The sequence below is a fragment of the Hyperoodon ampullatus genome, assembly GCF_949752795.1.
Source record: "Hyperoodon ampullatus genome assembly, chromosome: 11".
Taxonomy (NCBI): Eukaryota; Metazoa; Chordata; class Mammalia; order Artiodactyla; family Ziphiidae; genus Hyperoodon; species Hyperoodon ampullatus.
This window is the reverse complement of record NC_136924.1, coordinates 42276608-42299552: the sequence shown is the minus strand read 5'-3', so window position 1 is coordinate 42299552 and position 22945 is coordinate 42276608. Positions and strand designations below refer to the sequence as shown.

At 51.1% G+C, this 22945-nt stretch overlaps 1 protein-coding gene across 6 annotated transcripts in view; it reads right to left on the bottom strand.

Annotated features, from left to right (window-relative positions):
- Nucleotides 1-22945, bottom strand: part of TBC1D22A (TBC1 domain family member 22A) — a gene marked incomplete at its 5' end in the record, with an annotated part of 316544 nt that overhangs the window by 176281 nt on the left and 117318 nt on the right. For 4 of the 6 annotated variants that reach the window (XM_079715580.1, XM_079715576.1, XM_079715577.1 and 1 more), the window contains 2 exons: nt 2243-2357; nt 21959-22021. In XM_079715580.1, coding sequence (XP_079571706.1) covers nt 2243-2357; nt 21959-22021 — 178 coding nt within the window. The remainder of the gene's footprint in view (nt 1-2242; nt 2358-21958; nt 22022-22945) is intronic. The other 2 variants (XM_079715575.1, XM_079715578.1) reach the window with 2 other exon arrangements.

Here is a 22945-nt window from a genome sequence, read left to right as displayed (position 1 = left end):
AACACACGGCGAAAAGACTCAGGAGCTCTGCCCAAACGGCTGTCCCACCCGGGCGCTGTGGCAGGCCCACGCCCCGTCTCCAGGCCGGCCTGATGGGGACACACAGGCACAGACACCAGCGAGGGATGACCAGCGAGCAGCCGTCGGGGGCCCCAATGCAGAGGGCAGTGGGAAACGCGGCCGGCTCAAGGCTAGAGGGGCCCTCCCTCCTTCCAGCCCAAACCGAGACATCAGGACCCCCGGGCTCAGTGGAGCTAGAGAGAAAGAAACTGGACCCAACCCTGCGCTTCCCAGCCGGGAGCCTCCGCCTCCGAGCACACAGCACCCTCCTGGAGTGACACTCAGCTCCTGGGCTCCCCCGGCTGGCCTCAGCACCGCTTGCGTGGCCATCTTCTCCCGCCTCCGCCTCTGGACAGCCCGCACACTGTGACCCCACCTCCAGGGTCCCAAGAGCTCTCCTGACCTCCGTCCCTGGCCGTCCCTTGGGGGGGACAGGCACCTCCAGGGCCCACCCAAGACCATGGGCTCCATCCCGAGGTTAGTTGGGGATTTGTTCCACACTTACTTGGAGAGGCTGTGGCTGGCGGTGGTGGACGCGCCTGTGACTGTGTGTGCCCGAGCGTGCTTGCACGTGTGCGTGCACCAAACTTGCATTTTGAAGACACTGTCCCTGGACAGCGGGACAGCGGGGCGAGGTGCCCCGGAGGAGACCGGGGCTGCTGGCAGCCCCAGGAGGCCAGTCGGGCCGCTGCACATGTGTGTTCTGTGTGTGTGTGTGTGTGTGTGCGTGTGTATGTGTGTGTGAGTGTGTGTGGTGAGGGTTACGGAAGGCAAGGAGAGTCTCTTTGAGTCTCTACCTGAAGGTACCACTTGAACACAGATTCTCTTTCCTCCAGCTTTTCTCTCTTCTGGACAATTAACATCACGGTCATGTCCCTTCGTCCTAGCTTGCTGATCATTCAGACAAACGCACAATGGATCGCTTGGGTCTTACAACGTAAGCTGCTGCTAGACTCATTAAGGCAAACTTATTTACCACATTAATTAAATGGTCTATTTAACATGGAATATCAGTTCTCTAATCACATCTCAGTTGAACTTCTTTCAATTAACAGCTCTGAAGTCTACTGACAGAGGTCCTACTGTTCTAGGATCATTACAAACATTTTCATTATCTGTCAAATGAGAGAGGGAGAAGCAGAGAGGCAGGAGTGCTCTCAGGAGTGACCTCTCCCTGCTGCAGAGATGAGGGGGGAGCAGTCCGTGCCTGCTGGTTGCCTAGCAATGAAGAGACTCCCATGAAATCGTCAGTGCAGGGAGAGGGGTGGCCACAAAGTGGACCAAGTGGGTACATTCTCATCCTCAGAGGATCATCTGCCCTGGAGTCAACCTTACTCTCCAGATTACAACAACGATGGAATCGAAGCTGACCAGAAACTGAAATGGCTAAAACACAACCTAAAAAACCAACAAACACCAAGGCAGGAAGGTTCACATGAAGACAAAGTAATATCAGTTTTAAATAAAAATGCTACAACTAAAGAGTAAACCCCTCCTTTGGCATTTAGATTTTATCCATAGATGAATTAAAAAGTAGATCCTGCACATGTGTTATCAGAATTGTTTTTAAACTTGAAATATAAACCAGGGGAAGGTATATTACAGTTGGCTGCTGCAACATAAATGGAAGAAAAAATATGCAGTACTCAGAGAGAAACAGCACAACCCAACCTAAATGCCCATTAAACCAATTATTTTGCATGTAATTAATATTTCCATAAAATTAAATGCTACTAGTATATCAAAAGCAGAAAGGTGATGAACTGCCGCAGAAATGCAATTAAAGAAGATTCGGTTTTTAGCTTGTAAGCAAAACATTCAACTAATATTCTGTCACCTTAACCTTACCCATTTAAATCCAAACCATTAAAGCCGGTGCTCTGATGGCCATTAACACAAAACTACACTCCCCATATATACTGCATTTCTCCTCATATATTAGTAAAAGGAAGATATTAATAATAATAACTGCATCTTAATGTCTTCAGTAGTTGGGCATGTGGATTTAAAGACTTTTTTAAAGCTGGCATCAATGAGAAAACTACTATTCTCTAATATTAGTTGTCATTAATAACAGTAAAATTAATAGCAATTTTCAGTATTGGTATAATTATGCATAGCAACATCGTAAGGCCACTAAAGTTAATGTTTGTGAGAAGAAAACATCATGATATGATCTTACCTATGTATTCGCAAATGAAGACTACAAAGAAAGGAGTGACAAGGTCATTTATCCCCTGAACATATCCACTGGCAGGGTGACGTATGGCCCATATAAACAATATCCTTTCAAAAATCTGAAAGAAAATTGAACAGCTGGTGAAGCAAAAAGTAAACACATCAGAAACTTTTAAATGTACACATTCTTAAAATATACACCATCAATACTTTTCAATCTCTAATACTAAAATACCAATGGGTTTAATTTGTTTGTAAAATTCCAGTTATCTTAATTTTTTATAGACTCACAAGCAATATGGAGTATGTCACCAACCCCTGGGCACAGTCCCACCCCACGAGCTGGCTCCCACAAAAGATGCTCTCTGCTCCTCCAAGCCCCTTGGGTAACCACTGCATGTGGCTGCCCTGGACCTGGTCAGCCAGCACAGCAGCACCTGGCCTATCAGTGAAGGAGACCCAGATGGAGGGACAGAGGAATGGATGGGCAGGTGGGTGGATGCATGCATGAATGGGTACATGGATGGATGGAAGGGTGGGGGGATGGAAGGGTGCATGGGAGGGAGGGAGGGAGGGAATGGATGGATGGATGCTCTAAATTTCCCGCATATGACATTCTTTATTGAGGTATCATTGACATATAACAGTATATCAGCGTCAGGTGTACAACATGATTCAATATTTGTAAATACTATATTGGGAAATGACCACCATAATAAGTCTAGTTAACATCCATCACCGTACACACGTTATACATTTTTTTTTCTTGTGATGAGGACTTTTAAGATTTAGTTTCTTAGCAACTTTCGAAGATGGGATACAATGTCATCAACTGTACTCTCCGAGCTGTACATTACAGCCCTACGACTTTGTTTCATTCTGACCCCCTTCTCCCACGTCACACACACACCCCAACCCTCACCTCTGGCAACCACCAATCTGTTCTCTGCATCTCTGAGCTAGGTTGGTTTTTTTAATGGATTTTCTTTCAGATTATTTCCCACGATATTGAATAGTTCGTTATAAGATACTGAATACAGCTGCCTGTATACAGCAAATCCTTGTTGCTTGTCTGTTTTACGTATAGTAGTCTGCACCTCTTAATCCCATACTCCTAATTTATCCCTCCCCCTCCCTTCCCCTTTGGGAACCGTAGGTTTGTTTTCCATGTCTGTGAGTCTGTTTTGTTTACGGATTCATGTGTATTACTTCTTGGACTCCACACGTAAGTGACATGACAGACGTCTTCATAAACCCCTGGGGAGCGGTCAGCAAGGGATCCGGAGGCCAGCGTCTTCCGTCACCCCTACCCCCGCCAGCCATCCGACAACCCGGGGGCCTCCTCTCTCCCGACCGCTACATCACTCACTCACGCCACCCTCTCCTCCACCTTCCTTCAGGAGAGGGATCTCGCCAGGCACGACACAGCGCCCTCAGCCACGCACACGCACACGCGTGCACGTGCACACGGCTTAAAGAGCATCGCTGGCTCCACCCACCCCTACACACGGTGCCCCCGCGTCCGGCCCTGCCTCATGGTCCTCCCCTCCTCTCCGCCCAGCTCCCAGATTGCAGCTGCGCTGAGCCCGCCAGGCTGACACCTCCTGCCGGGCTCGCTGCCTAGAAAGCCTGTCCCTCCCCTGCTTACCTGGCTTCCAGCTAAGCCCCAGCCCCTCGATGGAGACTGTGCTGCCACCTGCGCCCCCCAGCCTGCCGGGAGAGCCAAGCGCTGCCTGCTTGTGAGCCTCCCCCGGTCCCCCACCCGGCAGAGCGTCCCTGCTGAGCCGAACCGCCTCCCTTCAGTGACGCACCCACCGCCGGCTCCCCGACCCCGGGCTCCTGCCACTGGGCCAGGCCTCGCTGCCCTCCCGGGCCTCCCACCAGCGCAGGCTGTGTGCCAACAGAGGATAACTCACGTCATTTCCAAACGGGCTGATCTTGCGAAGCCAAGCATGTTTGTACCCAAGGAGGTGAACCCCTCCCAGTACTGACTACATTCCTACATGTCACTGGGCCCGTGGTCTAGACACCCCCAAGTCACCACCAGCTCCGGCATTTACAGCGAGGGGCCTGGTGCCCAGACGGGGGAGGTCAACCAGGGCACCGCCCAAACCCCACCCTAGCACTCGTCCACTGGGGTTCTCCCAAATGGGCCACAACGGAAGCATCCGTCCATCAGGCGGCAGCTTGGCCCAGCACCTGTAACAGGGGCACCTGGTAGATGTGTGCTGAGTGAGCAACACGTTTATGCTCTCTCTCCATACACATTTGTCATTTGAAGTCAACAGCTTTCCAGCCAGAACTGAATATTTAAGTAAGATCAAAAGACCAAAATCATTCAGCGATGTGCACCATTTGCTGTCTCGCACAGACAGCACTAGGTGGTGAGTCCTCCTGCTGCAGCACCGGGCTCACCACCCTCGGTGACGCAGGGAGCAGCACCCCACAAGCCAGGGTGGCGGGCAGCCGAGAGGACAGACGAGCAGGCGGGGTCCTTTCAGGGGGGAGCCCCTCTCGGGCCCCAGCACCTCTCAGTCACAGGTCAGACATGCAGCAGCCACGGCCCCGCCCGGCCGCGTGTACACGAGGAAAGCCCAGGGACGGGCGGCAGGGCTGCGCGTGCAGGGGGCGGCCTGGGTGCAGACAGGCTGGGAGGGTAAGGCGCATTCAGCCCAGGCCCCGCTGGCAGGAGGACCCCAGGACCGCTCGTCAGGAAGCTCCGTAGGGGCCTGGAGCCCTGCAGACCAGGAGCAGGGGAGGGTGGACGGGGGCTACACGCAACAGGCAGGGGAGCCCCGGACGGCTGGCCACACGAGGGCAGGAGGGGCAGCGAAGGTCAGCTGAGCATCTCCTCGTTCACTGGGGCCCTGGCAGACCTCCATCCAATGCTGCACAGTCCGCCAAAGATGACCGGCAGGCAGGGGGTCCACCTGCACACCTCCTGGGACGCCCGCCCCTGGAGTGTGAGCGGGGCCCTGTGACCTGCTTCTAACCAACCAAATACAGCCAAGGGGATAGGATTACATCACAGAAGATCATAACCCAGCCTGCCAGGAGACGCTCTCCCCTGCTGGCTTCTGGGAAGCCGGCTTCTGAGCTGTGAGCTGCACATGCAAAGGGCCACGTGCCGAGGAACTGAGGGGGGCCGAGAGCCAGCAAGAACCCGAGACCCCCAGCTCTGCAGCCTACAAGCCCCCAGATTCTGCCAGCAGCCAGGGGCGTTTGGAAGCAGATCCTTCCCCAGGGGAGCCTCAGATGAGGCCGTGGCCCAGACAGCACCTTGACTGCAGCTTGCGGAGATCCTGAGCTAAGACCTGCCCAGACTCCTGAGCCGCAGAAACTTTGAGACAACAAATGTGAATAAATGTGTGTTGTTTTAAGGCGCTAGGTTTGTGGCAATGCTGTTATGCGGCAAGACATAACTAATACAGAGGAGACAACTGAGGCACAGAAGAGTTAAGCAACTTCCCCAAAGTCACACAGCCTGTGAGCAGCAGAGCCAGGATTCCACCCTGCTGGTCTGACTACATGGGGACCTTGTACAGCCTAGAAAGGGCCACCACTACTATGCTTTAGGATAAAAAGAGTTGTTTTCGTACATGAATCGAAAAAGAAGAGAAGACCAAGAAATTAGAATTTTATAGTAAGAAAGAAACAGAAAAGACTATGAGCTCCTGGTGAGGAAAGTCTGCATTGGATCTATCTGCACCTGCCTGAGGTCCAGCAGGGAGCTGTCCACGCAGCAGGGGTTTGGGGTGTGTGTGTGTGTGTGTGTGTGTGTGTGTGTGTGTGAGAGAGAGAGAGAAAAAAAGAGAGGGAGGGAGGGAGGGAGGGAGGGAGAGAGAGAGAGAGAGAGGGAGGGAGAGAGAGAGAGAGGGAGGGAGAGAGAGCGTGTGCATGTGGATTGAAGGACATGCCAGAGCTCGGAGCACAGAGACCTCCCCTCCTCCTCTGCAATCCCATCCTCCTGGAAAGTGGTAATTTAAGCCGTGGAGCACTCCCACTGTTAACTAAGCCTCACACTTTCAGAGGGCTTGTGACACACACACATACACACACTCCTAAACCTGCTCACAAGCATGAATGCCATTCTGCCCTCGGCAGCCCTGGCACCAAGAGAAGCCATTTGGCACTGCTGACGTGGCCAGCCTTACCCTGGGAGGAATGGCTGGGGCGCTGGAGTCTTGTCCAGTGCAAACAACTCAGCACCTGTGCAGGCGACTGGAATGGACTGTTCCTGGTGCCGGGAAAGGCCTGAGACAGCTGCAGGGGGGCTGGGCTGGCCGGGGCTCCTGACTCAGGCCCGAAGCAAAGCCTCCACTGGCCCAGCTTCTCCTGTGGGGAATCCAGAGCAGGCTGTCCTGAGATGAACTAGTTGCCCCGAACACTCCACAAGGAACCCAAAGAGAGAACCCCAGAACCATCAGTCCCCAGAGCCAGGCTGCAGGGCATGGGTGGGGGGGGCGGCTGAGCGTCCCCTCAGGGAACAGGCAGAGGTCAGGCACGTCCACGGCACCGTCCACAAGGAGAGAAATCAACCATCTAGGCCTCTGGCAGCTGGCGCCAGCCTTGATGTTAAGGCACTTGGAAAGGGTGCACTGTATTATTTTGAGGAAAAATGTAGAATTCAGATTTCCTATTAGCTAAGGCAGCTGTCAGTTCAAATCACTTAGATTTAACTCTACTTGATCTCTTTGGATAATCTGGAAATTATATTTTTACAACTTTAACCCCAGTAATGTGTAAATAAAGGGCCAGGTGGCTCAAGCATAAAACGAAAGTGGATTTTAAGGCGGCAGGCAGGCTGAGGCGGCGAGAAGAGCACGTCCGTGGAGGTCTGCAAACCAGGTGCAAATCCCGGCTCTACCACCACAGAGACATGGGCTTTGGGGCCATCAGGCCCTGAGGTCAGGCCTAGATCGCATGGACAGCCCTGTGCCTCCCAGGCACCTCCATCCCTCACCTAGGCCCCTGCGGCAGGCCCAGGGGCCCCCGGTCTCCTGGCTGGTTGCCCTGCTGACACCTGTACTCACCATCCCATGGAGCGGCGCAGGGGCTGCTGAGATGCGAACACATCAGGTCACACGTCCAGCCCCGGGGCTTCCCTGACTCTGAGGGAAAAAGCAGACTCCTGGCCATGACTCCACGGAGCCGGACGTGCTGCCCTGTCCTCGCCCCTCGTGGCCTCCACCGGGTCCCCTCACACTGCGCCCACTTCTGTCCCTACCTCGGGGCCTTTGCACTTACTTGTTCCTTCCGCCTGGAATGCCCTTCTCCCCAACTTCCCATGGCCACCATGATTTTCAGTATAAGATCTTAGTTCAAACCCTTCTCATGGAAGTCAACATCCTTTACGCCCTATCGAGGCGGCAGATCCTCTTCCCCGCCCATTTCCACAGAAGCCCCCCCCAGAGGAAGGGTCTTCCTCCATCTCACTCACTTCTGTGCCCTTGGTCCTGGCGTGTAGCTGAATGGAGCTCCATTGGCTGAATGGACGTGTATATGAGTAAGGTCCCCCACCCTCCATTTTCAGCCCTCGCTCCCCTCTGTTCTGTAAGCTCTCTGCCATCAGGTGGCACCTGGACCTTCCCGCCTGGGGTCTCTCTGGACAGACGACACCCGGGGTGCCTCCTGGATTTGGGACTGGCTTTTCCCATTCTGTTTCTCCATCAAGCAATGCTCCAGACCTGGCTCCTCGGATGCCAACCAGTCAGGACCTCAAGGTCCCCCACTTGTCTAAGACGGGAAATGGCCTGGGAGGGGAGACTCAGCTCCATGGCGGGGAAGGAGGTGGGGGCATTTGGTGCAGGGAGACTTCGGAGAGGAGGCGACGGCAAACAGGGCTGTGAGGCTGATGAGGAGTTGTTCAGAGGGCAGGAGGCAAGAGGAGCCTTCTAGAGAGCAGACAGACAGACAGCCACGGCAAGAGGCAGTGGGATGGCGCAGGGCTCAGGCGCCACACGTGGCTGAGGATCGGGGCCAGCGGCCTTCGCAAGATGGCCTGGCTCCACGTACTGAGAACTTTCTGTTTATCCACGCACAGATCTCCCTGCTTCCAGGCCACAAGTCAAGGACCGGGAGTGAACAGAATCTACCGCAGGAGGCTGGGCAAAGCACTCGCGACTGTCCACCAGCACCGGGTCCATCCCACGGAGGAGGAGGGTGTGCGCACCCTCCTCAGGGACCATGCCACCTGCTAGCCGTCTCCATGCCCACCTGCCCCAATGCCACACAGGCACCCGGCCACTGCCGAGACCTGGAGCCCTCACAGCTTCGATGCCGATAAATAACACCCCCAGTGGCTCTGATGCTTGCGTGCCCTTCACCTGCCATCTGCTCTGGGCAAGCACTCCTACTTCCTCACGTAGTCAGAGCCAGGAGGCTGCGCCTAGAGCCTCTCGCCTTCTTGGATATTATTTCCCTATAACAGTAGCTATTCATTTAGAAAGTAAGAAAAACTCCCGTGCTTTATGGGTCTCTGGGCGGGAGAAGGAGAAGAAAAGGTAAACCACTTGCTTAAATCTCCTTCAGCCTCTCTCTTCCAACAGTTTATCTTTGTTCATTTCAAGGAGCAGCTTCCTCTCCCCCCAAATCACCCATCTCCATCCCTTCTACCCCTTTCACAAAGCAAGTATGTACATCCAAATTTAATACGCCCCATGCATAAATGAACAATTCTCTAGGTAGGATCAAGGATTTAAGTATGTAATTTCAAATATTTTAGGAATCATGGGTCCACTGTCACCTTCCTCTTATGAAGTAATTAATAAGAAAAAGTCAACCTGAGGTTTTCACAGATCACAAGGACCAACAGTAATGGTCCTGCCATGCTGAGGACACCAGGAGGCCACGGCAGGCTCCACCCCAGCCAAGCCAACCACCTGTCCCAGGCCCCGCACCTGCCCTCGCGGGCGAGTCCCCTGGCCCAGGCGTCCCCTCCAGCCCTGCTCTGGGACCAGCCACCCCAGCCCCAAACAGGAAGCAGCATCTGGCTGAGGGGCAGGCAGAAGCTGACAGACAGATGAGCCCCATCTAGACTCCCAAGGAAAAAACTCCACTGACTGCAATAAAGTAGAAGAGATCTCCATACAGAGAGGATGCCTGGTGACATTGGGAAAACACGAATCCAAAAGGACAGGGGGGAACCTCGAGTCCTGACCTGCCCATAGCTGAGGGGGGCTGAAGGGAGGGCGCTGGCTGGGGGCAGGGGCTGCAGGATCCGCAAGGCAGCAAGGCTCCCTCGTGCCCCTGGCCGTGCCCCGGGCCCCCGCAGCTCCAGCCTCAGGGACCCACGTGCCAAGACCACATGTTCCGACGTCTGCCCCTTGCGTGCCCGCCCTGAGCTGTCCGGCTGGCTCAGCCTCCAGGCTCCATCCGCTCCCATCCCTGCTCCCGGACCCTCTCCCCAGGTGCCGGTGGGACGGGAGCGGGACACTGGACTCGGTGGCCCCGGGAGACAGGGCTGCTGCAGGACGCCGGGCACAGACCTAAACCCATCGCGGCACAGTTAACTTACTCGTTAAAGGCTGTGGGCAGAGAGGCAGTCATGACAGACGAGGCTGTGACGCCGATTAGGAGGCTGCCGCCTGCCATCGGAAACCACAGCCGAGCTGCAAGGGTGCAGCGTTTCTTTTTCTTTGTTGTTTCCTTTTCACTGACTGATTTATTCTGTACCTTTTGTCTTAAATCACTTCATAGGAGCGTGCTTTGCTTTTGCTTTGAAATCACAAAAAGTAGCACTGATTCCAGCCAAAGTCACTTAGCGTCACTGAAAAACTCCCCCACCCATTAATTCGACACAGGCCCGTGGGCCCCAGGGTCCCCACTGCTTCCCTCTGGAAGCCCCTCGGCTCGTTTCCCAGCAAGGCCGCCACGAAGCCCGGGAAGGCGCTCCGACCATGCGAGCACTCGGGCAGCAGCGTGAAGGGAGGGCTTCCCCGAGGTCACTGTGCCCTGTCCTCGCCGCCGTCATAACGAGCTCTCCCCAGATCAGACATGGAGACCCTGACGGAAGAACAGCAATCCCGGCCCCAGCGCAGAGGGTCCTGTGCTGAGGGACTTCTACACCTGCATCAAACGATGGCACGGTTATTTTGCAAAGAATGAATGCATCGAGCCATTTCTAAGCTTTTGCTCTCAGACTGGTTAAAAAACAAAACAAAACAAAGCATAAGCCACTGATTGTGCACCGCTTTCCCCAAACTGTAACATGCTTTAAGGGGCACGAGTTACACACAGGGTCCCCTGGGGTGTCTGCAGAGGCCAGCGGGGAGCACACTCTCTCCTCCTGCCCCGCCCCCTTCCCCGGGTCCCATCCGATTCTCCAGGGCCTCTGATACCGAGTCTCAGCTACAACGACAGAGAGGAGCCTCACAAAGGACACCCACTCCTCCCTCCCCACCCAGGCCCCCTCACCAAGCGGGCACAGCCCCAGGAGGTCCAGCCGGCTCCAGCCCACTGCCAGGACCCCTTGTCTCCAAGGGCTCTGACATGCCCGGTTCCTCAGAGCAACTTCAGACCTGGCTCAGAGGACAGACCAGAGGCCAGAGCCGCTCTGAGTCCCCCAAGACAAAGTGGGAAGAGGTGATGGGTCATTGGCATCAGGGGTCAAAAGCCAGCAGCCCCGGGCCAGGACTCCAGACGGAGGGGCACAGGAGCTGGCAGCCAGAGCACCATGGGACCCTGGGATGGCACAGGCCGGGCGGGCCACGTGGCAGGAGCCCAGTCTGCACCCTCCCTGCAGCCCCCCTGCAAGGACGAGCCCCCTCTAGCCGGGGCCGCGGGGCTTCACCGCGCAGTCAGCCCAGCACCCCGGGCCCAGGGGAAAGGCAGCGGCAGAGGCAGCCGGGCCACAGGTGCACCAGGGAGGGGTGCCAGCCAGCCGGGGGTGCGGGCCTCCTGGCCACAAGGCGCCCGAAGGCCCAGGTCAGGAAGGAGAGGCTTCCCAGACCGTGAGCCGGCTGGCCTCAGCAGCTTGGTGTCCCCTCCAAACTCGTGTCCCCACAGACTGCCCTGCCTCCAGGTCATCCTCCCCAAGGCCACGCACAGCGGGAGCAGGGTCGGCACCACACAAATGGATTCTGTGCCCCGGGGCCTCCACCACACGCTGCCGAGGATGGAGCCCACCGCGGTCACCACGTGCCCGGCAGTTGGCCACTGGCGCTTCTTCAGGGGCCACAGTCCCCACGACTCCGTATGTCCAAAATCCAGGTATTTTATTAACAGCTGTCACAGGAAAGGTGAAAACAATGCATTCACTTGCACAAGACTATTAGCAGAAGCAGGGGAGTTCAAGAAATAACAGACACGGAGAGGGGGTCAGATCTGTCACAGCACATTAACTCACATTTAAATGAATGTGCTGTGGGTTTAAGTAGCGGTATTATCTGCCAATAAAGAAAGAATGCCCTCCGTGTGTGGATGTGTTTAATGAAAACACGGAACGATCCAAGACGGCTCTAGCGATGAATACGCACTGGTTATTATTCGCTCTTAAAGTTCTGTTGACATTCCTGACGCTCTTATCTTTATTAGAGAGAAAGAATTCATCAAAAGTCATTCAAACTTTAAACTCTTCCTGAAGCATCTTTTCAACCGAGCAATTTATACTCAACGACAATAATTAAAATACTTGCTACTATTACCATCAGGGCTAAAAAAAAAAATGAAAATGCGACAGGCATCCCCAGTTTGCTTGCCCAACTTCAGAAACCTGCGCGCCATGCCAGGTTCTTCCTAAAAAACTCCAGCGTTCTCCCACAGGGGGCTCTGGGGAGGGGCTCAGGAGGCCCCTCCTGGCAGCTCTTTCTGTCCTCACTGTGTAAAAACCTTATCACAGGCCCTCCACATGCCTCCAAGGCAGGACCAGGATGCCAGTAACTCAGGGCATTCGGGGAGCTGAGATGTTTTGCATTCTAACAAATGAAATATACTGAAATTGAAATTGAAAATGTCGCTGTGCTCATGATTACTTAGGAAAAAAATCTGATTTCAGAAACGTGAAAACATCATAATTCTACCATATGCATCGGCAACACGACTTCACAGCATATAGAGCACCGCGGGGTTAATTTCTACGAGAGGTGCTGCAAAATATACAGCTCTGTTGAGAAGATCTGTGGGATTTATATCTCCCGAGATCCAGGAGCCGTGTGGGCTCAGAAAGAAGAGATATTTACAACACAAGTGCTTGTAACAGAATTGAGGGAACCTTCCCCCGTACAAATTATAACATCTGATGAATGAAAAAAGAATAACAGTCTATAACAAATCTAAAATGTAGATTAACAGGCACCCAGATACCACATAAAGTATACACTGAATATAGGTTTACAACACAATGAATAATGCAGCACTCTCGAAAGCAAGTGACAACGCCACATTTGGTTTGTCATTACTCCACCTTCACCTCCTTCAAATGTGGGGATTTACGTCCCACATTTTGTGCTCAAGCCAGTTGTCTTGATAGGTTAGCAAAGCACAGACGTTTCATCACACTCAAAACTGAAGTACAGAAAAGAAACAACATCTTCAAACAAAACATCACAGTGTCACACACGTCACCAGACCAAATATTCGGCACAGCTGATGGGCCAACATATCAAAGCACAACTGAGGAATCAGACACTGGTCAGAGGGCATTTTTCCATTTAAAGGGAGGCCAGGCTTCCCCTCCTGGCGGTTCGGCACATGAGATGTTAAGACACTTAATCCCATGAGGCAGTAAAAAAAATCCATCCTGTCCAATTTGGATTTATTTCGGGAATGTACAGTCGCCTCGATACTAGGAAGCCCACTGATAAAATCTACCATATCAACAGAATAAAGGAGCAAAGACCTATTCTCCTCTCAGATGACACGTGGGAAAGGACATGATGAATCTCAACAGGAATTTAGGATTTTAAAACTATGAGAAAAGCAAGGCACCATCCTTAACATAAGGTATCTATAAAATCTACAGTAAATATCCTAAGTCAAAGAAGAAATGTTAAAAGACTTCTTTAGAATCAGAATGACACCAGGATGCCTGCTTTCACTACTAATATTCAATACTGTAGTGGAAGTCTTGGCCAGCAGGAAAAAAAAAAAAAAAGCCAAGCATGTATATACAGAACAGAAAGAAAAAAATGAAACTATCATTATTCATAAGTAATATGATTAACTTCTTTCAAAACTCAAATACATCTACACACAAAATATTAGAATTGATGAAAGAGATTAGTAAGTTTGCCAGATACAAAATTAACTTACAAAGGTCAACTGCATTTCCATATACTGTCAATAAAAAATTAGACAATGCCACTAAAAATTTTAAAAACGCTATTTGCTTAAAATGTATCTATGAATAAATTGAGTAAGTTGTGTAATATATTTAAGGAGGTATGGTTGTTTAAAAGATCAGAAGAACTAAATGCAAAAGCAAAGTGTTAATTTTCTCCAACTGTTCAACAGATTCTATGTAATTTCTGAGATTTCTATGAAATACAACGATTTTAAATTTACCTCCAAAAGCAAAAGGTTATGAGTAGCCCAGAAACAAGCAGCAGGCCTGGGTGGCCTGTCCTACCAGGCATCAAGACCATGTAACCAAGATAGGATGAAGAGGGCACAGGGATGGGTGGACAGACCAGGGGAAGAGATGACAGCCCAGAAGGAGCCCACATACAGCTGCTGTATGACAGTTCAGCAGGGCAAGGGACACAACCACTTATCCACGTGGGGGATTTTAAAAGAAATGGGGCTGCTGTGCCAAACTCCATGCAAAGTCAATCCCAAACGGATTATGGTCCTAAAGATAAAAGGCAAAACTCTAAAACTCTTAGAATATAAGATTTCTTTGAAATCGTGAGGTTGGAAAGGATGTCTCAGTACACAAAAAGGCCTAATCATAAAGGAAAAGACTGCGAACTGCCTTTGTTAAATTAGGAATTGCTGTTCACACCACCGAGAGTGAAAAAACAACCTACTAACAAAAAGAAGATATATGTATCCATGTTTCCAAAAAAGAATTGGTATCCAGCTTATATTAGGAACTCCTACAAATCAGGAGGATAAACTAACAAACAAAAAGATGCAATAGAAATAGGGGTGGAAGCATTTCACAAGAGAGGAAATCAAGTGGCCTAAGAAACCTAAGAAAAAATACTTAACGTGATCAGCAGTGAAGGGATTGGAAGGGAACAGCACCCTGAGACCCAGGCCGTCAGGGAGCCTTTCAGTTTCACAGCTCGCAGTGCAGGGGAGGGGGCGGCATTAGGCACTCACCACCAGCCCCTGGGGCCACTCCCTGGTGCACCCCTCAGAGAAACCCTCATACCTGTGCACAGGAACTCGGAATGCTCATGGCAACATTCTGAGAAAAAGCACAAGAACGAACATAACCCAGATGCTTATCAACACTGGACTGGATCAATAAACCACAGAACACAAGAGGGAATACTATACAGCGGTGAAAAGGAACTACACGACAAGCATCGGTGGATGGAGCTTAGAACCTTAACTCTGCGATATAAAGAGTGGTGGCAAATGAGTACAGACAGCACAATTCCACTAAAAACAAAGATTAAAAACAGGTGAAACACACACACACACACATAAACTCATGTCATAAAACTATACAGAAAAGCAAGAGAATAATTAGCCAAAATTCAAGGGAACAGTTACTTGTTGGGGGACAAGGACACAGCTGCAGAGGGACAGAGAAGGGACCTCAATGACACCAGTCTGGCTCTATTTCTTCAGCCTGACGGTGGGTATGTGGAAGCTAATTTTTCATTTTTTCTTTAAATTGGACATATATATTATAGAAATCTTTCTGCTCTGACATATTTTACCATAAAACCAAAAGGACAAAAAAAAGGAAAGATCTATGGATTAGATCCCCAAAATATGTACCAGAAGAGTTTAATGAACTGATTCTATAACAAATATGTATCTCTCAGGCTCTCACAAATGCATCCCCACCTCTGAAGAAAAAAAAAAAAAGATGAATTACGAGACCGAACGAAGAGAGGAGGAGAAACAAGAGGTGGACCCGTGGAGCACTGAGCCCCGGCAGCGCCCCAGGCTCGGGGCCTCCCGGTACAGAGCGCTCACACCGGGAGGAGTGCATGTTTAACGCATGCGCCCCGCCAACATCTGCCACGCGCTTACCATGCTACATGCCAGGCCCCAGGAGAAGAAAGACCCAGGCCGTGCCCTGGGGAGCTTGCAGAGTGAGAAGAGAGAGCCACGGCCAGAATCCCAGCAAGACAGCTGACCCACCCACCCAAGCCCATCAATGTCCGTTAGGCAGCAGAGGGGGCCGACACCAGCGTAGAGGCTGGTTGAGTCTAAGGGGACAGAGACACATGACAACACGCAGGAAGCACGTGGGCGTGGTGGGCCGGCCAGGGCAGGAAAGGGGGTGCTGGCAAGCTCGGGGGGCTGCCGAGCAGAGTAGGCTGGGGAGGGGCCCCCAGGCTGAGGAACGGCACGTGCGAATGCCAAAACCCTCTTCAGTTTGGCCCGGATCCTCATGGACAGAGCCAACACCTGCTCCTCGGAAGCGGGCTTTTCTTCCCGTCCACCGCGGGGCCCACGCTTCTCCACGCAAAGGCTCTGGTCAGGAAGTCTGTCTACAGAAAGTTCACAGTCAGGGAAGGAGTCCAGCATGAACACATCTGTGCTCCACTGGCACCTGCCTCCTGGAAAATGACCATCCTTCAGGGCCACGGAAAACTCATCACAGCAACTGGAAGAATGGTTCACAGATAATGTGTCTAAAAGGCCTGCATGTTTCATTATCCTCTGTGTCTGTTTAAATGTAATGAGACATCACTTCTCCACGGCTAATTGGAAAAAGCATCTACTTTCCCTAATTTGTGAAACTGCTCTCAGAAGCAGATAACCAGAGGGCAGATAATATAACAATTACGGAGGAGAAGTGACCCGGTAGATGATGAACTTATCAAGTGAAAAGGCCCAGCTGCGAAATCTGAAAGAGCTTCTTCCCATGAGCTCCCTGCACCAGTCGCAGGGGCCAGAGGGCCTCGGGTCACAATCCGGATTCTCCCAAGTAATAGGCTGAGTTTATTCAACGGCGGACAGAGGATAAAAAGAGCAAGTGGCAAAAAAGTTACGAATTTTACTTTCAAATAACAGCGTTGGATTAAAAGATTAATTACTGGTTGCAACAAAACCTCCTAAGTCCCATGAGGCTCCAGGCAATGCTCCAGGCACCCAAGCCATGGCCCTGCTCCCAGGGAGCTGACATACAGGTGGAGTGAGACCTCATCAACAAGAAGACAAATCCGATCAGATAACAAGCACCCGTGAGACATACAAAGTGTGAGTGAAAGTCGGGGAGAGGGGCTGGGACACCAGCCAGGGTCGTTGGGAACAGCGTCTCCGAACCAGACACCTGAGGTCACAGGTGAGAGAAGGAGGAATCCAGACAGCTGTTCACGAAACAAGTATTTGTGCACAGCTGCTCTGTGCCGTGCGCCGCTTGAGGCACATGCGTTAGGACTGAAAACGAGACAGACAGAAGGTCTGCTCAGATGCAGCGGAGACAGAAGAGCAGAGCACAGGCGGTGGGGCAGCCCCAACCCAGGAGCAGCTGGAACCCATGTCCCAGGTCCCTGGGGAGGTCAGGTGGCACAGCCTCTAGCGGTTACCCCAGGAGGTCCTACCTCCGCAAAGACCCTCCCTCCCTCGGTGGCCTTCCTTCAGATGGGGATTTCCAGGCTCCACCCCAGGAGTCTGACTCAGAAGGTCCAAGGGAGGCCAGGGGACAGGCAGGCTAAAGGTTTTTCAAGCAATTAAGCGAGCGAAAAATGGAACAGACACTTCACCAAAGAAGATCTGAGCGTGACAAATCATCATATGAAAGGATGTTCAACATCCACAGTCAATAGACAAATGCAAATTGTAACCCCGTAATATCCCACGACACACCTGTTTTATAAAATAGCTAAAATTAAAGACTGGCAAATCCCAAGAACTGACAAGGATGTGGAGCGACTAGCCACCTCAAGCATGGCGGACTGGCACGGCCACCCTGGAAAAGGGTTTGGCGGTTTCTTATAAAGTGTATATACATACCATAAGGCCCAGCAACTCCACGCCTAGGCACTTACCAGAGAGGGGAAAACACAGATGCCTTCCCTAGATTTATACGTGAAGGTTTAGAGCAAATGTACTTTGTAATGGCCCAGAATTGGAAAGGACCCCAGTACCCATCAACTGGTGACTGGGCAAACACATGCCCGGAAGACGGCCCTGCTCGGCGGTGCCGTGGATAGCAGGGCTGAACGTCCACGCCCTGTCCAGGTCAGGGGAGCCCCTCACTAAGTCTGTAAGCTGTGTGATTCCCTTTCTGTGAAATGCTTTAAAAGCAAAACTCTAGGGATAGAAAGCAGATCAGCAATTGCCAGGGGCAGGGGGAGGGGACGGGAGACTGACAGCAAAGGGACACGAGGGGACTTCTCAGGGTGATGGAAGTGTCCACACCATGATTCCAGTGGCTGGTACATTCCTACACACAGGTGTCAAAACTAATCTAACTGTATGCTTAACACAGGTGAATTCTCCTGTGTGTCAATTAGCCGTCAATAATGCTGGCAGGAGAAAAGGAGGGGAGGGCGGGAGGAGGGGAAGGGGAAGGGAGGGAGGAAAAGACATCCAGAGCAGAAGTGGGCATCGCCTGCTGAACGAATAAACCAAAGCGCGGACAGACTGGGGGAAACACTTACGGCAGAAACCCTGCTTCCCGAGTCATGAGAAGCCCAGACTTTATAGGGACACAAGACCAACTGAAATCGGAGTCACGTTTCCTGGTTCTATACAGCCAAGGACAAGCACGTAGGATATAAGCCAAAGCACTACAAGCAGCTTCTCTCAGACACCTATGTTATGGGAGGGGCTGCTCTTCTCCCTCCTGTCTTGTGTCTTGTGTCTTCACATTCCTACTGCTGGAATGCAAGCATGAGGGAGGGAGCTAGAGCCCCAACCTGGACCACGAAGAGAAAGCCAAGCACAGGGGAGCAGCCGATGCACTGCCGACGACCTCCCCCCGCCGAGGGGGCGGCAGGCTCCCATCCGGGGAAGCCACTGCTGCCGTGGATCAGCCTCAGTGTGTCCAAGCCTAACCTCCGCGATGCCGCAAACGAGAACTTGACTTTGCCTGCTTGTAACATGAGACCAACGCTTCCAGAAGGTTTCCCCCCACACACACAATCTGCCCCCCAGCCAGCCCTGGGCATGTCTGCAGCTCCGGGAGGAGTGCGTGGGAGCCAAGGGAGGGGCCATGTGAGCCCCGCTGCCGCTGCCGGGGGCACTTCCATCGCCCTGAGAAGTCCCCCCGTGTCCCTTTGCTGTCAGTCTCCTGTCCCCTCCCCCTGCCCCTGGCAACTGCAGAGGCGCTTCCATTGGGATCGAGGTCCCAGCACATCACACACGAGCAGGCCAGCAGACACCAGCCGGCAGTGACTGGATCCCGTCTCTGAAACCAGGAGCCCACAGGCTCAGCTCTATGAGGAGTGCGTCAAGTGACAGGAAAAATACAACAGTGAAGACAAACCAAAAGTTGCGTGGCAGACTCTATTTTCCACTAAAAAGAAAAATACGTTAAAATGAGGTTATAATATGTGATCTCTTGTTTTCCAGATAGAAGCACAACTATTGAAAAGGACAATCAAAGAGAAGTACCTCAAAATGACTACTTCTGTGGAAAACTAATTTTCTCCTTTTGTGTTCTGTAATCTAAAGCACTTTGGCTTTAATAATCCTGGATTTCTTTTTAACAAACTTACTGCACAGACAAGAGATATCAAAGTTTAAAAGGGCATTTACTGGAGCAATCAAGATGCAAAACAAACATTTAAAACAATAAAGACACAGACCTACTAGAGAATGGACTTGAGGATATAGGGAGGGGGAAGGGTAAGCTGTGACAAAGTAAGAGAGTGGCATGGACATATATACACTACCAAACGTAAAATAGATAGCTAGTCGGAAGCAGCCGCATAGCACAGGGAGATCAGCTCCGTGGTTTGTGACCACCTAGAGGGGTGGGATAGGGAGGGTGGGAGGGAGGGAGACGCAAGAGGGAAGAGATATGGGAACATATGTGTATGTATAACTGATTCACTTTGTTATAAAGCAGAAACTAACACACCATTGTAAAGCAATTATACTCCAATAAAGATGTAAAAAAAAAAACAATAAGAAAATTCAATTTTAAAGAGATGCCATTTATAACAGCAACAAAAAATATGACAACTAAGAATAAATCTAATAAAACGTACACAGGACCTATCATGGAACAACTTCTAAAACTTCATTGAAAGGCATTAAAGAATGGCCTAATAAATGGGGAATTAGCATGTTCATGAAAACGAAGACTAAATTTCATAGAGATGTCAATTCTCCCAAATTGACCTATACATTCTGTGCAATTCCAATCTTAAGTCAAACACACGTTAAAAACCAATAAGGGTGGAATCTAAAAAATACAGCAAACTAGTAAATATAATAAAAAAGAAGCTAACTCGCGGATATAGAGAACAAACTAATGGTTACCAGTTGGGAGAGGGACTATAGGGGAGGGGTTTAAGAGGTACAAACTATTAGGTAAAAAATAAGCTACAAGGACATATTGTACAACACAGGGAATATAGCCAGTATTTTATAACTATAAATGGAGTAAAAATTATGAATCACTATATTGTACACCTGTGACATATAATATTGTACATCAACTATACTTCAATTAAAAAAAAAAAAGAGAGAGCGAGAGAGATGGACTTCCCTGGTGGCCCAGTGGTAAAGAATCCGCCTTCCAATGAAGGCGATGTGGGTTCAATCCCTGGTCAGGGAACTAAGATCCCACATGGTGTGGGGCAACAAAGCCTGCACTCCACAACTACTGAGCTCGTGTGCCTCAACGAGAGAGCCCACGTGCCGCAAACTACAGAGCCCACACGCTCTGGAGCCTGTGCACCACAACTAGAGAGAGGAGACCCGCACGCCACAACTACAGAGAAGCCCAAGCACCGCAACTAGAGAGAAGCCCGAGCACCGCAACTAGAGAGAAACCTGAGCAGACTACATGCCGTAACAAAAAGATTCTGTGTGCCGCAGCTAAGACCCAACACAGCCAAAAAGAAATAAGGAAAATAAATAAAGAGAGAGAGAGAGAAAAAAAAAAACTTGGCTCCCTGACTCTGGGACTTACGTGGAAGAGCAAAGCCTTAAGATGACCTGATCACTTTTGAAGAGGAAGAGGGGGTGTGAACACCTCCTACCAAATACTGAGACTTAGGGTGAAGCTGAATGAATGAAGGTAACTCGAATACTGGGACAAAACAGAGACCAGATCTCCGCAAATGTGAAAATGGCATGAACAGAGGGACATTGCAAACGTGGGGAGATAAGCTGGACTGGCCACCACGGGAGAACGTTAAACTGGATTCCCACCTCACAGCACACACAGCCATCGGATACAGATGAATTAAAACAGGTGTGAATGCTAACACTTCATAACTTTGAGGTGAAAACAAGGGAGGGAGAATGGCTTGAGGATGTCTGGGTAGGAAAAGATCTCCTCAGGAAGCTAACTGTAATAGAAGAGATGGGTAAGTTCAATGCCACGAAAACTGAGAACTTCGATCATGACAGCCATCAAGAAGAAAGTGTCAGAAACAAGCCACAGAGTGGGAGGAGGAATCTGCCATATACAAACTGCAAAGAATTAGAATCCCTAATATATAAAGATCAGCAACCAACATACAATTAGATCAACCACACAAGAAATCAGGCAAAGGTGGGAATAAGCATTTCCCTGAAGGCGGACTCAGAAGCACATAAATACATGAAGAGATGCTTACTCCACGGGTGATCAGAGAAAGGAAAATGAAGAATGCCCACCAGAGACAGAACTTGAGAAGCCTGGCAACACCCAGACCTGGCAGGGGTGTGAGCACCAGGACGGCCGGTCCTCTACAGGGGAGAGCTGAATCGGGAAAACCCACTGGAGGGCATGCTGACATCATCTGGAAAGTTTAACAGGCTGACAGCCAACCTTGCAACAATCTTCCTTCTTCGTAAATGCTCTTGAGAAATCCCTGCCAGGGGGCACCTGCATAACTGTACGTGCAGCTTCCAGGCAACACTATTCCCAATAGCAAACCATAGAAACCCAAATGTCCACCAACAGGAAAAACAGCAACAGAAAGTGTGGAATATTTAAATAACAACTAGACACAGAGATTAGCTGAATCTAAGAAAATAATGTAGATGAAAAAAGCCAAATTGCAGAGATTAGACTACACAGAGGAATGAGCTGGCTCCAGAACATGGCTTTCCCAGGGTCACGTGATATGTATTAAAGGCATGAAGGATCACAGATACAGGTCAGGAGACAGGTCATCTCCTGGGGAGGGGCCTGGAGACGAGTGAGAACAGCAGGTGGCTTCCACACTATCAGTCTCACTCGAGTGGGCTTCTCGGTTCTAAACTGGGTGGTGGACTCATGAGTGTGAACTACATACACAACTCCAATTAAGTTCTTTTGTACACACCAGTACTGCACAATAAAAATATTTTAAAAACAGTTAGCAATTCCGGTTGGCGATTCTGTCCCCAGGGGCCATCCCCTCACCTGCCGTGGGTAGAGCCACTAGGACGGTGGGCACCCATCTCCCTCCCAGAAAGGGAACTTCCGGATCTCAGCCCTTACCTCTGTCACTTTGGGTTGAAGTATTAATGCTTCAGGACTCATTCGAGGGATGTCTATGTGGATCTGCAGATGGAGGAGAAAGACACACGTATTTTAAAAGATGCTGAACATCAAGACAGGCATTATGATTAAAGGGTGACAGTTAATAACAGCAACGGATTTGCTCTGGGTCTCGGTCTGCTCTCTCTGAGAAGACAAATTCTGTGTCACGTGTTCTCCCGTGGAGGAGAGGCAGGTTCCGTCTGCCTGGGCACCCCCCCGCCCCCGTCCTAGCACAACAGGCTTGTTCCACGCTTTCCAACCCAGTGGCGGCTGCGTTATTAGGAACAGAGCAGGCCCTCGGCTCTTTAGTAACAGGATCCATAGCAATTAGCAAACATTGATTTCCAGCCTCTGACACGGGGAGCGATTCAAGCACATCAACAGTGTACAAGTGTTCAACTGTGACAGCTTCTTCAAACCCCAGCCACAGTTTTCTGCACTTTACAAAATCCTTGGGGGACACAGGGCACTTTTCAGAGGACGCATATAAAACCCTCTGGTAGAATCAGCTGATCCCCGCCTGACCGCCGTCTGACATGAGAGTCGTAACAAAGTTCCCCATATACCGCAGAGCAGCACACCTGCGGGTTCAAGACGCAACCAAATAAGATCGTTCAGGGCTTGAGCTGGCATCCAGGCCGGCCCTCAACACCCCGCACGAGCACCCACCGCGGCCAATGCTACCACCCCGTGCAACCCAGGAAAATGGCCCAAACAGGCCGCGGGAAGACGTGCACATCTTAACACCATGGGGAGCCTACGATTCAGGCTCATCCCCCGTCCTTGCCCGTGACCTCGAGGGTTCTGAGACCCACAGGGCCTGGGAGTGTCCTCACTCTGCCTCGCCAGCACCGTGGCCTTGGGTCCCTCACCAGGCTCTGGGGCTCAGCATCCTCGCCCATTAGACACCTGCCACGTCCCTCAAAGGGCTGCTGGGGAAGATCC